The 18,197-nt window shown below is 36.2% G+C and overlaps 1 protein-coding gene and 1 long non-coding RNA gene across 12 annotated transcripts in view; one reads left to right on the forward strand and one right to left on the reverse strand.

The window, feature by feature from the left end:
• ADAM28 (ADAM metallopeptidase domain 28) overlaps window positions 1-18,197 on the forward strand; it is a 61,303-nt gene that overhangs the window by 34,096 nt on the left and 9,010 nt on the right. For 6 of the 11 annotated variants that reach the window (XM_054656593.2, XM_009455041.5, XM_054656595.2 and 3 more), the window contains 8 exons: window positions 2,168-2,298; window positions 3,333-3,510; window positions 4,847-4,936; window positions 7,636-7,831; window positions 11,763-11,865; window positions 13,908-14,067; window positions 15,411-15,491; window positions 15,816-15,894. In XM_054656593.2, the coding sequence (XP_054512568.2) occupies window positions 2,168-2,298; window positions 3,333-3,510; window positions 4,847-4,936; window positions 7,636-7,831; window positions 11,763-11,865; window positions 13,908-14,067; window positions 15,411-15,491; window positions 15,816-15,894 (1,018 nt within the window). Of the gene's footprint in view, window positions 1-2,167; window positions 2,299-3,332; window positions 3,511-4,846; window positions 4,937-7,635; window positions 7,832-11,762; window positions 11,866-13,907; window positions 14,068-15,410; window positions 15,492-15,815; window positions 15,899-18,197 lie in introns of all 11 variants that reach the window. The other 5 variants (XR_010159454.1, XR_010159455.1, XR_008536670.2 and 2 more) reach the window with 1 other exon arrangement.
• LOC134810844 (uncharacterized) overlaps window positions 1-18,197 on the reverse strand; it is a 78,413-nt gene that overhangs the window by 18,531 nt on the left and 41,685 nt on the right. The gene's annotated exons all lie outside the window — the stretch shown is intronic.

Here is an 18,197-nt window from a genome sequence, read left to right on the forward strand (position 1 = left end):
AAAGTGTACAGATTTTTTAAGAGTATGCCTCTAACTCTTTCTTCCCATCTATTGTGCTATTGTTATATGTTTAACTTTATATCACCATAAATACACAATACATTGTTATTAATTTTGTTTTAGATATGCATATTTCATTGCAATTTAAAATTAAATTAGTTTTCATTTGTACAACAAACCCCCATGACACAGTTTACGTAAGTAACAATCCTGCACTTGTACTTGTGAACTTAAAATAGAAGTTAAAAAAAAAGTTTTATATTTACCATCACTTCATTGCATTTCCAGCACTCTTTACTTCTCTATAAAAATCCGAATTTCTATCTAGTATATACTTTTTCCTTTCAAGGGAATTTTTAAAACATTCCTTATAATACAGTAAATTCTTTCAGTTTTGTTTGTCTAAGAAAGGCGATCTTACTTTCATTTTGAATATATTTTCACAGACTTTTTGGATGTCCTGTAACCCCAACTCATTGGTGGATTCAAGGGAAGTTATAGTTGTCTACCTGCCTTGTCCTTGTTAGTGTAAGAATAATGTTCTTTCCAGCTTTCTACATCCTAGATAGAAATGGAATTTACATAATTTTTAGTTACTATCTTTTGAGTCTGGGTTTGTGATAGGCTTCATGGATGTACAGAAGAAGTAAAATACATATTTTCAAACTTGAAATAGCTTGCCATAAAATTGGAAGAGAAACTGGCCTACCTAAAGCAATAGTTCTAACATATAGTAGGTAGCTTAGTGCTACTTTATGGAAGTAAAAACCATTCTAGGAATTCGTAAGAGATGATCATTGATGAATATTAACATAGTCAGGAAAAGTTGCATTAAGATGGACCTCAGCCTGTAATCCCAGCACTTTCGAAGGCCAAGGCAGGTGGATCACCTGAGGTCAGGAGTTCAAGACCAGCCTGGCCAACATGGTTAAACCCTACCTCTACTGAAAATACAAAAAAATTAGTTGGACGTAGTGGCTGGTGCCTGTAATTCTAGCTACTGAGGCAAGAGAATCACTTGAACCCAGGAGGCGGAGGTTGCAGTGAGCAGAGATTGCACCATTGCACTCCAGTCTGGGTAACAAGAGCGAGACACAGTCTCAAAAAAAAAAAAAAAAAAAAAGGACCTCAAAGGGTAGGTAGGATTTAGAGTGGGGCAAGATAGAATGGAGGTCATTCGAGGGCAAAAATCATTTAAGTTAGGAAAACCATTATTTAAAGAAAGAAACCATAAACTGAAAGGAACTTCATATAGGCCTCTAAACACATTTTAATTTTTCTGGGGCTTTTTGGCTTGCATTTTTCCCCATTTGGAGAGCTCCATATTTCTATATAGGAGGTTTTACCATGTTCATCTCAAAAGAATGAAAGAATTTAGTGTGTCTAGGTATCAACTTCCCAACTTACACAGCTGTTCCTTGTTTGCCACTCTTGTACTGTTCTTCATCAAACTTTACATTTAGTTCTTTGAGATGAAGTAGATAAGAGAATCAGACTTCTGTAGGTGGATGTTACTGGCAGATTCTTATCTCCTCAATAGGACATTTTAACCTGCAATGATTCTCCTGCATTGTTTTATTGCTCCTGGATAATTTATAGCTGCAAGCTCTAATTTATCTGCAAGCTTGGAGTTGAGTCCGAGCACCTCAAACCAGAAACAGTCTGGTGATCAAGTTGGCTATAGGCTGGATTTCATGCAATGGGCAAGTTTTTAATTGACTGATGTCTGTCTACTCTTGGCAATTATGGAATTGAGAAAGATACAAATAGAGCTAAAGTGCTAGTCTGACGAACAATTTTAGATCCCTGATGGCCAAATGCATCATAGACTTCTAAAAGGCAAGCCAAAGGTAAGGGAGAGAGATCACTTAAAAAAAAGTTCTAATTTCTTATTGTTGATGAAAATTTGCCATCTTTCTTGGAAGGAAAACTAGAACAATTTCCTTCATTATAGGAACCTACTCAAAGAGGAAAGGGCAGACCATATATGCTGTGATGGGCATTCAGTTCCATTTAGTACTCTCTCTTTCTTGCTGTGTGTGTGTGTGTGTGTGAGAGAGAGAGAGAGAGAGAGAGAGAGAGAGAGAGAGAGAGAGAGATGGCAAGTAGAGTGAAATATAATTTCATTCGAAAATCAGAGAATCTTTTTCTTCTTTCATACCTTTAGGACCACAGTGATGATCTTCTTAGAGTTGCAGGGACAATGGCACATGAAATGGGCCACAACTTTGGAATGTTTCATGACGACTATTCTTGCAAGTGTCCTTCTACAATATGTGTGATGGACAAAGCACTGAGGTGAGGCTCTCTGGGCCCTGGGGACATGCTATGTAGCCCTGGTTTTGATCCACTGTGGGCTGTACTACTTTAGGTCATCTTCAACAACGTGTTTGAGTTTTTGAGTCACTAAATGTGCATTTGTGCCAAGCCACCTCATCTATGGGTAATATTTTTTAATAACTAAGACATAATTTAAACATATTGTCTCTTTGCTGATGGGGCAATTCATCATTTTATCCTCATCTTATCTATACAAGACCTGGCTTCAGAAAAATCGTTAGCATTTATCAGGTTTTCCATGAATTCAGCATAGATGGTGGTCAGAAAAGAGTTCTAGAATAAAACTCTAATTAAAGAAGAAACTACTCATAGGACAATGAAGACAGTCTATGAAAAGACATCACACATTCCCTCCCTGAATTAGGCAAAATTTTTAGGCAATCTTATCTTTAAAAATCTCACAATCTTTTTTATATATTCATGTCCTCTTTTCTATACATACAGCTCACTCTATAAACTCTATTTCCTCTTTTCTATTTTCATTTCCTCCCTCAGCCCACTGAAGCTAGGGTTATTCTCCAAAGCCCCTGTACAAAACAGCATATGGCTGCATGCCAGTTACAGAGCTTATGTTAACTCTCCCCTCTATTACAGCAGTTTTAAACCTCATCTTTATCTGTAGGATGAAGAGATCCTATCAATAGGAATTCCTCTAAAGGAAAGTGAATTCTGAGACATGTAAATAAATATTTTGGTACCTTTAGGTCTTTACATCTCCCAAATGATCTAAGATTATCTGGAGAAGTCAGAGACATATTTGTTTTATTAAAAGTGGCCTGGATGCTACACATTGAAATATGACTATATTTTCTCATGAAGTTGGAGGTGGGTTAATTCGGGCATGCAAATGAGCTCACGATCTGGCAGTTGGCCAGTGGATTGGATTTTGTCTTTTGGGGCAGGCCGTGGGTGTAATTGTGCCTAATGTCAGATACTGCTTTGCACATGTTAAGCATGACTATATTCCAGTTTTTCTTTCCTTATCTTCACAGCTTCTATATACCCACAGACTTCAGTTCCTGCAGCCGTCTCAGCTATGACAAGTTTTTTGAAGATAAATTATCAAATTGCCTCTTTAATGCTCCATTGCCTACAGATATCATATCCACTCCAATTTGTGGGAACCAGTTGGTGGAAATGGGAGAGGACTGTGATTGTGGGACATCTGAGGTACGGCCAATCACTTTCTAAAATGATCTAGTTGGTTTTTCAATTGCTAAGAAGATCAACTACAAAATAATGTGTGGCCCGCTATAACATTATAGGTTTTTTGGGTAATTTTGGGTACGTCCATTTGTAGGTATTTTCCAGGAAAATCTTTCTGACAAGGAACCCTGCACTTCTGAACAGACCTTGCTAATTTCTCCCCCAGGGTTCCATCCTCATTCCTTTTTTTAAGGACTATTTACTTACTAACTTGGGCCTTGTGTCCTCGTCCCTCCCTTTCTAAGTGAAATACTTGAAGCTCCTTACGTAACTATGACTTACCCAGTATTACTTTAGACAGAGCACTATGAGTGCTCAGAGTACAAATAGCTTGCTGGTTCAAGGTCACTGGGCTGGCAAATGGAGGAGCCAAGAACTGGATTCAAATGTATCTGTTTCCAGCTCTGAAACGCAAGACCACCCAGCACAGGGATCTGGTTCATCCCTTACTGCTTTGGGACTCGGGAGTTATTACCATCAGAAGTTCTGTCCTGACCCTCTTCACAGGGCAGCTGGGATTTTGAATGGGACCTCTGCTTCCATGTTATTGATGCTTAATATAAATAATGCATCAAGCCTTCAGAGTACTGGCTTTCAGTAACTTTGAAATATGATTATATATTTGATTATGTATTTATTTGCTCTATGAGAAAAAGTAGTCTGTCCTGGTTGATGATTATATTTGAACTAAGGGCTAGACTTTTAACCCTAAAATATTGTAACCCTGAAACTCTCAGTCTTCTATGGGAATCTAGACAGCTGCAGGGGAACATTTTTGAGGTAAGAGTTTCTCCAATACCTTTTGCAGGCAGGATTCTGACACAAAGCAGAGAGACTAAGACAAAGTATTTGCTTCAAGCACAGTTGAATTAAATATTAAAGTTAGATAAAGAGCTGTATCTTTAGCTTTTCAGTAGATATCCTAGAAATTGGATTTACTGCTAGATATGTACATAACTGATGAGTTGAAGGAATTATATTCTATAATTAGACAAATCTTATTTCAAGAACTGTGTTTTTTCTTCATATTTTACCGAAAAGAATAGATCTTTCCTTAATATTATTGGAGACTGAGGAAACTAGTTAATAGAAAAATGATGTAAGTGGAATTCAGATAAACAACAAACCATCAGTTGCTCCAAAATTTCAGGTTTTCTAATTTTTTTAATATTTTTTGAAAAAGTCCTATTTAGACTCCATGAAAGTAACATATGCCTGATGAATATAGTATGTTACAAATTGTGCTGAACTGGGACCAAAAAGTAATGTTGCATTTACATTTGTTTCTCATATTTCTTAGGAATGTACCAATATTTGCTGTGATGCTAAGACATGTAAAATCAAAGCAACTTTTCAATGTGCATTAGGAGAATGTTGTGAAAAATGCCAAGTAAGATTATTTTATTCTATTTTAATAGTTATGATTACATTTTTATACATTAACATCTCAGTGATTATGTTAACTGAAATAAGCAATGCAATATGTTTCTTTATATAAAATGATATATTTACTATTTACGAAGCACTTACTCAGTGTTCTACACACATGGCCTATTGAATCTTCCAGTGATCCTTCACAGTAGATATTATTTCATTTTGTTTTTGAGAAAAAAATGCAGAGTAGAAAATGAACAAAATAATATGGCCACTATTTGCTACAGCCTGGATACACCTGAGAACATTATGCCAAGTGAAATAAGCCAGCATAGAAAGACAAACACTGCATAATGATCTCACTTGTATGTGGAATCCAAAAACGTTGAATACACGCAAACAGAGTAGAATGGTGTTTACCAAGGGCAAGGAGGCTCGGAAAATGGGGAGATGATGGTCAAAAGGGACAAGTTACAGTTATGTAGCACGAGTAAGGTTAAAGATCTAATGTACAACATGACTATAGGTACAGGTACAATGTGACCGTATTGTATGTTAATAATTTGCTAAGAGAGTAGATTTTAAGTGTTCTCACCACACACACACACACACCCACACCTATGTAAGAGACCGATACATCAATTTGTTTGACTGCAGTAATCATTTTTCTAAAATTTTTTTATTTTTAATTTTTGTGGGCACATAGGTGTACATATGTAGTAAGCATTTCACTGTATATATGCATATTAAATCATGTGCACCTTAAATACAGACAACAAAAAATTGTAAAAATAAACATGGCCACTGTTGAGTGGGATAACCCCAAGTGTAATCATCTCCAAAGCCAAAGCTGGTTACTCCTACCTGCTGCTGTTTCTCATGCTCCATGGCTTTCTCAGGTCGAACCTCACAAAACTGATTGTATCTCCCTTTAACAATGTGTGTGGTGGAAGAGGTTTTATTCTGAGTAGTGTTGGGGTATCCCTATCTTCAATCTTTGAAGCCACTTCACGGTGAAATTCTTCTAAATATGCCATTTCATGTTCTCTGTGATGCTTTTCTGAATTGTTCTTCAAGTTTAGTATTTAACTTTCTGTTGTTGCATGTCGTTCTATATTGTGAGGGTTTGTTTCCATACTCAGATTGACTCCTAAGGCTGGAAGACAGATTCACTTTCACCTAGCACAGAATTTCATACATTTGAAATGATCTGTAACTGCAGCATGAATGTGCATATGGCATACCAGGTTATAGGGAATGTTTGGTGTTATTTTGTTTTTAATGTCAGAGAGAGAGGAAAGAAAGAAGTCCAAAAGGAAGTAAATTTGAGAACTTAAGCAGTACTCAAAGAGTATTTAGTAAATGCTATTTGTTAGAGATTATGGTAGGTAAAAAAGTTCCAGTTTCTTACTATTTAGAGCAATGATATACATATATGAAACATATGAAAATATAATGTGTGATTCAATGGCCATGTAGATAGCATAACGATATATTAAGCTTTTTATGTACAGTCTCACTTGATTTTCACAATGGCCTTGTAAAGTAGATGTTGGATGGGGACAGGGATTTTCAGAGAGATTAAATCCATTTTCTAAAGTTCAGCACTCAGACACATGCAAAGCCGAGATTCAAATTCCTGTCATCTAAATATGAATTCGAGGCTCTTCCCAAGCACATGAAGAAAGCAGGAGCAGCAATTTGCATTGAAGGTGTCAGAGGAGACTTGGTGGGAAAATGGGCTTTCAACTGGACTTAAAAAAAGATTTTAGACAGAAGAGATTTAGACATAAAAGAATTTCCAAATGAGGGCACAGAAACAGCAAAGTCATAAGAGAAGATACAAGCATGGTTTGTCTGGTATCTGGTAAGGAATGGTCTGACTGGAGCTTTGGGTTGAATTTGTAGGATCTCACATGCTTGCATGGAAATTTGGATTTGATCCCGTCACTGGTATTAAGATATTTAAAGTTATTTGACACATTGAAAACATACCCGCTCCTGTTAGGAAGGAAAACAAACAAACAAACATACTTTCTCAGTTTTGCAGGAATGGCAGAATTTGTTTCACTAAAGTTTCTCTGAGCAAATAAGAGTAAGATTTGCAGTAACTGATTACAAGTGAGTTAATATATCAAGTGAATATTTGCTTATTTCTCCCTCATGATAAGTCATTCTATGGAAGAAGTGAGTTGAAAGGAAATAGCTGAACCTACAATAAAAGGGATTAAGGATTAGGAAACTCGAGGCCTGGGAAATTCCGAGTCTGCTGATCTGGTGCTTGTAAGCTTATCTCCTTGAATACCGAAGATCCAATTCACCAGTAAATCTCTGAAGTTGCAGATTTAAATCTCCTTGGAGTTCCTGACAGAGATGCATCCAACAAAAGGAGAAATAACTCCCTTCTTTTTATCTAAGTTGTTGCCTGTTTTTTTTTTTTTTTTTTCATCCTGTACTTTTCTACATTATGTTTCTTTGGTGTTTTTGATACAAATTCAGAAATATTGCTTAAAAACTTAGGGCATTAACCAATATTAATAGAAGTGATATAACAGATCATGGCTTTAATTTATAATGACAATGTAAGCTTCAGTGAAATGACACCTCCAACTACTATGCCCAAAAATCCAAATGGAAAATATTTGTGTTAATTTGAGGTATTAGGGTAAAGCAGGTAGGGAAAATAAAAAGCCTTCTATTTTTGTTTTTCTACAGTTTAAAAAGGCTGGGATGGTGTGCAGACCAGCAAAAGATGAGTGCGACCTGCCTGAAATGTGTAACGGTAAATCTGGTAATTGTCCTGATGATAGATTCCAAGTCAATGGCTTCCCTTGCCATCACGGGAAGGGCCACTGCTTGATGGGGACATGCCCCACACTGCAGGAGCAGTGCACAGAGCTGTGGGGACCAGGTAGGAGGACAAATCCTTTCCCCTGTGCATGTGTGAAGGAAAATCATTTCAGATGACAGTGTTTAACCATGGTCAAAGGACCATTCTGTCCTATCCTTCTTAGAAACTTCGAACTCAAAATCATGGAAAGGTTTTAAGATTTGAGGTTGGTTTTAGGGTTGCTAGATTTACCAAATAAAAATAAGGATGGCCCCGTTAAATTTTAACCTAAAATTAACAACAAAGCTTTTTGTCTCAGCATCAGTATATCCCATGCAATATTTGAGGTGTGCTCATACTAAAATTATTTGTGTATCTGAAATTCAAATTAAACTGGGTGTCTTTTTCTTTTAATCTGGCAACCCTACTAAGATCATAAACCCTTGGAAATCTGTGTGTGTGCCGGGGTGTGTGTGTGTGTGCAGGGGTGGCAGAAGTACTGTGAGATGGGACAGAAATAAGAAAAGATGGAAAAAAGAAAAGAACTCTGGAAATGCAGAAAGCCAATAAAGAAAAGTGAAAGTTCTTAAATGGTCGCTTTGTCCATAACGCCAAAATTTTAGAGACCATATTCTCTAATTTCACCAAGAAAACTTGAAAAATAAAAGTTTAAAGGGATATCTGAAAATTTAAACAGCAATTTGTATAGTATTAAATAACTTTGGCCGGGTGCGGTGGCTCACGCCTGTAATCCCAGCACTTTGGGAGGCTGAGGCGGGCGGATCACGAGGTCAGGAGATCAAGACCATCCTGGCTAACACGGTGAAACCCCGTCTCTACTAAAAATACAAAAAATTAGCCGGGCGTGCTAGTAGGCGCCTGTCCCAGCTACTCGGGAGGCTGAGGCAGGAGAAGGGCCTGAACCCAGGAGGCGGAGCTTGCCGTCAGCAGAGATCGTGCCACTGCACTCCAGCCTGGGTGACAAAGCCAGACTCCGTCTCCAAAAAAAAAAAAAAAAAAAAACCAAAAAAGAAAAATAACTTTATTAGAAAGTCAATTTTAGATCATAAGTGATCTAGCTTATATACTTGAAATCTAAAAAAGTTGAACGCATAGAAGCAGAAAGTACAATGCTGGTTTCCAGGGTGTGACAGGGAGGAGGTGGGGAGATGTTGGTCAGAGGATACAAAATTTAAGTTGAAAAAAATAGGCAAGTTTTTAAAAACCAGTTATTTGGACTTTCTGGATATGATGTGTATGATGTACATGTATTTAATTGCCATACTCCCTTCCTAATAGTTTCAGACTCCTACTTAAATGACTGAAACAATATTTATTAAAATAGAGAAAATCTACATAGTCCTAAAATTATTTGAAAGGGGTCATTGCATGCCAGAAACTTTTCATAATTCCTGAAAACAGAGCTAAAACAAGATTGAGAAAATCAACAAAAATTCCTGACTTGCAATGCACTGTGAAAACAGGAAACCTGGGAAACAAATAGACAAGACCCTAGAAAAACCTCCCTGTAAACTTCTCTGTCTTTGGCTACAGCGGGTTGAGACACAATTTGAGGAGCAAAGCTCAATGCCCTTAGTATGTCAGCAAGCTCACTGGTATCCTGGAACTAGGCCTCAGCAATCTTGCCTCCACTTCGTGGATGCGCCAGGTTAAAGGTGGAAACAAAATTGATTGTTGGTTAAGAAGCTCATGTTTGCTTGGCTAACTTCAGTATACGGCAAAAACCAGGAGAAAGAAAATCTTTAGCACAGAGGTGAAGTTCTGAGCATCGCCTTTATTATCTTGTAGTAAATATTAACTGCAAACAATATTAACTGTTACCCTCCTCCCTCCTTTGTCCGACTTTATGATTAGTCTCCTCGGCAAATCTGTAAACTTCCTGGAACAGGGACATTGTCTACATTGTTCACAGTTGTATTCCCAGTGCCTCCCAGCACAGTGCCTGGCTTTAGTAAAAAGCTCAAAATTGTCTATTGAATTAACATTGAACATATTTATCTGATCAGGAAATGGAGTAGACCTCTTAAGTCATACATTTAAATACAGCCATTACAAAAGGCCAGAGAAAACAATTTGCCTAAATAAAATTCCAAATTTTATAATTCACAGAGGATCACGTATTTATTTTAAATTAATCTGGGAAGTTTGAAAAGTCTTGCAACTTTGTAAGTAATTTAAAAATCATTCTTTTTGGCATCAAATCATTCCCACAAATCAATTCTAATTCCAAGTATTGAAAATGTGGCTAAGGCATAAGCAGGCAATTTGTCATAAAGAAGAAATACAAATGTCCTGTAAAATTAAAATCATTTTAACTCATTAGCAATATACAAAACCTGAATGAAAACAAGTTAATCTTCTACATTTGCTAATTGGCAAAAGTTTGCTACAGATGTTAATGTTCAGTGTCACTGAAAACATAGCCAAACAACTCCCTTCATACACTGCTGGTAAATATACAAGTTAGCATCATCTTTACGGACAGAAAAATGCATACACAAAATCTAAAAATAATTGTTTTTTACTCCTTCTCCTAGCAATTGTACTCAAATAATTATGAGGATTTTTCAGCCAGCATTTTTTAATGATAGTGGATAATTGAAAAACATCTCAAAATCCAAAATATATGGATTAGTTAAATAAAGTGCATTAATTCAATACAATTTTTGCAGCTGTGATGCTTTAGAAAATTTAATGCCTGGGGAAAGGACAGCTATATTGTTAATTGGCAAGAAGTTATAAAACAGCATGATGCCAGATATATGAATGATACCTTCTGCAATATCAGCAGCAATAACTCTGAAGTCTCAGATTAGGAATATCATGCTTTTCCCTGATTATTCATGACTAATGATTCTTTTCTTCCATGTAGATTAGGAATATCATGCTTTTCCCTGATTATTCATGACTAATGATTCTTTTCTTCCATGTAGATTAGGAATATCATGCTTTTCCCTGATTATTCATGACTAATGATTCTTTTCTTCCATGTAGATTAGGAATATCATGCTTTTCCCTGATTATTCATGACTAATGATTCTTTTCTTCCATGTAGATATTGTATTATAATAAAACATGAATACATTTTACTAAGATACAAATAATAAAAAGTAACAAAACTCATTTTATCTTGTACATTGAAACATGAAATTCGTTTAAAAGTATTTCTTAAAAACAATGCCCTATCTTCATAGGTGTTTATTTTAACTTAGCTTGCTGTTTGTCAAAGGCTAGACTCAAAATTTCCAAACGTTTAAGACAGAATTACTTGTTCTTGAAGAGAGGGTACCTCAGCACAGAAAAGGAACATAGGTCTTTCTGTGTGACTTGATAGGATTCTGTTTCCTTATTAATAAATTGAGAATGGCAATAAGAATGGCTAGTATTTGTCAACCATGTACTGCTGACCAGGCACTGTTCTCAGTGGCTCACCTATATTAAGTAATTTAATCTTCAAAACAGCTCTTTGAGGTAGGTACTGTCATATATAATGTGTATATATACACTTTTATATATGTGTAAATATTAAATATATATGTTCACATAAATATAAATTATATATCCTTATTTTACAGATGAGAAAACTGAGGGGTTAAGACACTTGCCCATGTTCACACAGTTACTCAGTCTTGCTTAAAGCCTGAGCTCTTAACAATGTGTTTTGTCTGATGGAGATCTGAGGAAGATTACCTGAGACATGAAATATGGGATGCCTATTTTTGTACCTGGCACATAGTAGGAGTTTGTTACGGAGTCACAGATTATTTAAAAGATTATTTGTAATTCCAGCCAGCTCATTTGATACCAAATTACTACAGCCTATGTTTCTAGGAGTGGTCAATGGAATTATGCTAAAATAGTATTTTTCTTGCTTGTTTTATATTTTATAAATCGCTTTCCAGCACTGAATTTTTAAAATCTTTTATTTTCAAATATCTCTTGAATCTCAAAAATCTATTTTCTTTTCCCTGCTGACTGATCCTGGTCCCAGGAACTGAGGTTGCAGATAAGTCATGTTACAACAGGAATGAAGGTGGGTCAAAGTACGGGTACTGTCGCAGAGTGGATGACACACTCATTCCCTGCAAAGCAAAGTAAGTGGCCTTGTCTGAACCTTCCTGCTTCACAGACTAGAGCAATGGTACACTTCCAGCTACACATTCTGATTTATTCCAGTTAAAGGGAAAGTGCATTTGGTCATCAATCATTTGACAAACATTTATTGAGTAACTACTGTGTGCCATGATGTGGGCTAGGTACCGAGTCTAAAACAACAAATAAGAAATGGCTTCTTTCTTCAAGTATCTCATGGTGGGTGCTTCAGATGACACAAAGCACAGTCATTGTTGGGTAGAATGAATGGTTGTGATGGAACATGCCACAAAGAATGGGTCTGGTTAGAAATTTGTCCAGGGATTTCCCAGTATAAATCAGATGCTTTCTCAATCTCATGTTTTTCCTTGTAAGATTCAGAGTAGAAATATTTATCTACCCAGAGGAATAACAGATGCAGTGCTTGAACAGTTTTATTTAAACTTTCAGTAGAATTACATAAAGAAAAAATACAATATGAAAATATTGACAATTCATCTGAAGAGTTTGTTAGTTTTAGTACTGATATCCGGGAAAACACTATAGAACAGCACACCAGAAGAACTTGGGATTTTTCTATGGTTTAATTCTGCAATTTTGAGATGAGTTTTAAAATCCAATTATAGATTAAACTCTTTGTACCTGCTCTAAATTTTACACATACCAAATAAATACCAAATAATATATAACAAGAGGTTGCACAAGATCAACATTTCCCAAAGTTTGTCTATTGGACACGAATTTCTCTGAATGACAGGTATTACCAAACTATACTTTGGATATAGGGCTATCTCTTGGGAGAATCTGTGCCTAAAGAACAATCATTTTCGGTGGTCTTGTGGTCTCTTCTTTATAGGAAACCAGGGCAGGTTCAAAAGAGGAAATTATGTAAAAGGCAGTATGTGAGGGCCAGAGGAAGGGCAATTGTAGGTGGTGAATGGGAAGAGAGTGGGTCTCGCCATCTTTCCTTTGCAGTCTGTGCACACAACAGTGTCCCATATAACTCTTTGCATGAGCATTAGTTTCTGTGCTCTAGTGGCTCAAGCAGCTCCTTCACCCCACAAACTACCCTCCTAGTCACTTCTCAGTAGTCATTGGCTATAGTGAAGAGTTCGCCTGAAATTCCCTGTGCCCTAAACCATCCTTTATCGCTTTACCTAAGTGATTCAAGAAAAACACACTCTCATATTTTGAGAGAATATATGCCTTTCTCCACTCCTCAAACATATTTTCTACAGCCAAGAGAGATAAAAAAATCTGATGCCATCACTTTCCGGATACTTTTTTCACAGCCCTCTTCCGAATTCTACATAAAGCAATTGACTTCCATTTTATTGTCTTTTAGTCCTTTTGGCAGTAAATGAATGGCTTGAGTGAGTGTTGAGCAGTTTAATCTGCACCTTCAGGGAGACAGTTCTTTCAGTAACTCCACCTGATGCCTTGCAGTGTCAAGGGAGGCTCAGCTTTGTTCTGACAGCATTATAGTGGAGACTTGGGCTTTCTTTTGGTGGAATTATTCTGCAGCCAGTTGTACAAATAAATGAGTAACCTATCTGAAACAAGATAGAAATTGATGTCTCACATGCCTCCATGATGTTAGGAATCCATGTTTTATCCTCTAGCTCCATCATCCACATGATCTTCATTTCCATGTGTTTCTCTAGGCCTATGATAGCTTCTCTAGCTATCATACTCCAATCAGCAAAAAATGAGAAAATGTTGAGAAATAGAAGATAATTCCTCATTTAAGGCCACCTTCTAGAATTTGTGCTTAAGATTCTGTTTTCTTCTCATGGGCCAGCACTTCGGCAACTGGCAAAAATTAGGTGTACAGGGATCTAGGTAATGCTGTTTATTTGAGCAATAATATATTGTGCTAACGTTCAGGCATCCTATTACTGAGAAATAAGGGAAAATGAGTGTAAAGTACAACTAAGAGTCTCGGCTACAGGGAAAAATACCATCAGTTAAATATCCATAGTCCTAGAGAATTTATATAAAACTGCAATTTGAATCCTGCAATAAATTTTGGCTTTTTCCTCAGTGATACCATGTGTGGGAAGTTGTTCTGTCAAGGTGGGTCGGATAATTTGCCCTGGAAAGGACGGATAGTGACTTTCCTGACATGTAAAACATTTGATCTTGAAGACACAAGTCAAGAAATAGGCATGGTGGCCAATGGAACTAAGTGTGGCGATAACAAGGTAAGTTGAAATTGTGGCTTTCACTCAAAATAGTGTTTTTTACTTTGATGTGCTTTGTTGTTTTGCCCCTCGGTTATTCACTACGTGCCTTGTTTCCCGATTTTGGGGTTTGCCATGCCTTAATAGAACCCACAGAGTTTGAATTTGGAACACAGAAATGAAAATGGCGCAGAACCTAGTAAATAGCAGGAATAAGCACTGACATTAACATTCTCAAACACTGTGGTGAAATTTGGAAATAATTGACTCTCATAGTCATTATTTCAAGAAGAGTATCATATCGTCATGCAGATAACACACAGTAGCATCCGTTTAACTTTCATAGACGAAGTCTGAAAACTCACTGAAAGTGCCAGTGTATGTGATACTGGGCTTCATTTAACAGATCTGTATATCATTAATAATATAATGAACTTCAATACGAGTACTGTTTAGCCAGGGCCAATCAATTCACGAACTCTGACCATGAGGTTTGTCTCTCTTAAGAGATTAGAATTACCCTCTTTATATATTCACTAAGATATCCACATGACCAAAGAGTTCCCCTGATTTTTCACTGTGGTAAAGCCAATCCTCAGAATATTATCCTATTTACTTAAACTGATTTGGCTATTTAAATATTAATTTATCCAATGATGAGTCCAAAATTATCTAAGTGGTTCAGTGTGGGTATTGCTTATACGTGGTCTCTGAACCCCTGGAGCTGAAAATAAAAATTTAGCAATGTTTATAAATCTGCTGATTTGACATTAAAATATTAGGTCTTGCCTATAAGAAGTACCTACAGTATTTAAACTTATTCTTTTCCCCCATTTTTCCTGAAACATATGCTAGCATCAAGGGCAAGGAATTTTATATAAAATATAATATTTAACTGCGTTTTCCAGGTTTTACTAATTTCCTTGTATTTTCTAGTGCTGAAGCCTTTAAAGACATTGAGACATTATCACATGACCTGGCATGGGTGTTGCAGTGCTTGGGCCTTAAGGGAGGAAAGTACTGGGACTAGGGCAGAATTGAGATGTTTCTGGGTCCCCTGGCATTAAGATCATCTCATTATTGCTTATCCCTTAACTTCTTGCATAGTCATTGCTTCTGGGATATACAGTTGTTTGGATTTTTAAAAATACATAAATTCTTAGATAGACTTTATCAACCTTTTTGGGTTGGTTTAACTAAGAGGATAATGTAAGCAACAGAGCCCGTCTCTGTTTCCCTTCTTCTACATCAGCCTCCTGGCAGAGCCACCTTAAACAACATCTGCTAGCCTCTTCACACAGACCTCAACTTTCTCATCTACGTTCAGAGAAGATGAAGCTTCATGTTTTCTACATCACTTTCAGGTTTGCATTAATGCAGAATGTGTGGATATTGAGAAAGCCTACAAATCAACCAATTGCTCATCTAAGTGCAAAGGACATGCTGTAAGTTCTGAAAATATGTTTCCCTAAGCTCTCTGAATCTTATGACATTCTAGGTCAGTCATAAGAAAGCTAAAGGAATGTTTTCAGCTTTAAATGATAGTAATTACTAAGTTTATCCAAGCCTTCAGTAGCATGGTTCAAGGAGAAATTTCTTCTGGGAATCATTCATGAAATGCCTCTCATTCATTCATACTTTTTGTAGATAGATGGAAGCCTGGAGATTGGGGTTATTCCTTTTTCTGCATGAACTTTATTATGGATGAGTAGGGCCTTGAGTTTCTGGTCAGCCTAGCGGGGACAGTAACAGGATCATTGCTCCCCTAGGTGTGTGACCATGAGCTCCAGTGTCAATGTGAGGAAGGATGGAGCCCTCCTGACTGCGATGACTCCTCAGTGGTCTTCCGTAGGTAACATTACACATCTAACCTGAGAAAATTGCTCTCCTCTTCCAAGCCTTTATTTTGTATTATATGAGATTTCATTGCTTCTTTTCTCTGTTCTTGAAATTTCTGTTCTGTTGATGTTGAATCCACAATATTTATCCCCCAAATCTCCTTAATACCTTTTAATTATATTTTCTGTGTCTTCATTTTCACTGCACATGCAAAAAAAATTTCCTCAACCTTTATATTTGTAATCTTATTTTAATTTCACAAATTTCCTTACTTTAGGACTCTTCCATTTTCATAGCAGCCTCAAGTTAATGGAAAAATGTAATATCCTCAAAACTCTCTAAGAATATGACCTATTATTTTTGTATGTTCAGTTCTATTCTTTGAATTATCTGTTTCTTTTGAGTTGGTTTGTTCTGTTGTCACCACGTCACTTGTATTCTGTTGTACTAGTTTTCTTCAGGATATGTGATCCTTAGTTCAATGTGGAATTGGTAGAGCTGGATTAGTTCACATGGGATGTCTCTGCATTTGTGTGTGCTGTTGTACCTACTGATATTTCTCTTGATGGGGGAATCTGGCTGGGAGCTCTATGGGCAGGTCTGCCTATAGGTCTTCAGGGTGGGAAGGAGCCAGAGTGGGGACCCACCTACAGTTGTTACGAGGAACATTTTACCCTGAGGAGGGAGCTCATCACCACATTTTCTCCTAAGAGAGCTGCTTTTTCTCATCATCATCTCATTGACGCTCCCCTCTCTGTCTGATATAGTGTAGGTATCTAGAGGAAGCCTCTGTCCTCCTGTTCATGTTCCTGCATCCTCTGTTTGCAGAAGCAGAGAAATTCTTAGGATTTTGATCTCAGGTGATGAGCCAATCTTGTTCTATATACACAGGAGATGAAGTAGACCTCAGTGAGATATCTGCCCCAAATTCAGATTGTTAGACTTTTCAAGAGAGAACATTTATTTCTGATGTTTAGTCTATATTTATTGTTTCCATCCACATAAATCCCTTAACTTCCTATCTTTCTGAAGATTTTTAAAATTATTTTTTCTAGTGCCCTATGATTTTATTATATACACATGTATTTGTCATGTATTTTGAAAGGGGCATGAACATAATCAACTGTTTTAATTAGAAAACTCTTTAATGGTTTCAATGCTCACTAAAAATCCTTTTAAACTATGACTTTCTTGACTGCTTTATTTTGACATATCTATTGATTTGCTAAGTCACCTCTATGACTAATTTCTTCCTGTTGTAACAATGCATCCACATAAAACTTTCTAAGTTGTACTTATGAGAATATATTTCTGTTGCCAAATATTTTTAATATTTCAATTAATATTCTATATCATAGCATGCATAGCAGGTTTGATTGAATTTGATTTTTTAAATCAAAATTTTGCATTCATAACTCTGTTAAAGTAGATGCTTATATTTAATGTCAAAAAAAAAAACAAGGCCAGACTGATTTCTGTTGATGTTACATAACATCCCTTTTAAAAGTCATTAGGTTTGTTTTGCTTAAATGCTTTTAGAATTAATTACTTAATTACTAATTAATCAAAATGAATCACTATTTTATTCCTGGGTGATGTTCTGTTTCCATTAAGATGTTACCTAGTGAGTTTCTTTAAACTGAGGATTTGCTTTTTTCTTCAGTTGAAGAAATGTTTCTGTTGTTCTAGGTTTTAAAATTTATTTTCTTTCAGTTTTCTAGTTTCTGATTCAGAAATGTAAATTATTTATGCAAAACATCTCCACTGTGTGATCTCCATATTATATTCCATATTGGGTCATTTTTCTTGTTAATTCTGGGGAAGTTTTTCAAGATTATTCTCTGTATCATAATATACATTTTTTAGCAATGTTAATTCTCTTATTACTTATAATGACATTTAAAATTATTCAGTGGCATTTTTATGTGTCTTTGAAAGATTTTTTTATCCCAGTTGGTTGTTTTCTCCTGTTTCACATCTGTCTAGCTTTTTTACAGTCTATATTTTAATTGCATTGAGAGTACCCTAAATTTGATTCTTTATACTCCTTTTCTGAGAGTATACATTTTATGTATACTTCTACTTCTATGTGTTATTTTATACCTAATCTTTTGATTCAACCGATGCTTTTTCTTTAGTTATCATCCAATAAGGTTGAATTAATTCTGATAAGCACTGTTAAAAGTATTTCTCAAAATTTTTAACTTGGAGGACTAGCGATACAACTTTACAGTATATTACATGAAATTTGTATTTTAGCAGGATAAGGAGGTAGCTGGAGAAGTTCAAAATACATACAGTGGAAGCTTTTC

Source organism: Pan troglodytes, chromosome 7, assembly GCF_028858775.2.
Source record: "Pan troglodytes isolate AG18354 chromosome 7, NHGRI_mPanTro3-v2.0_pri, whole genome shotgun sequence".
NCBI classification, from domain to species: domain Eukaryota; kingdom Metazoa; phylum Chordata; class Mammalia; order Primates; family Hominidae; genus Pan; species Pan troglodytes.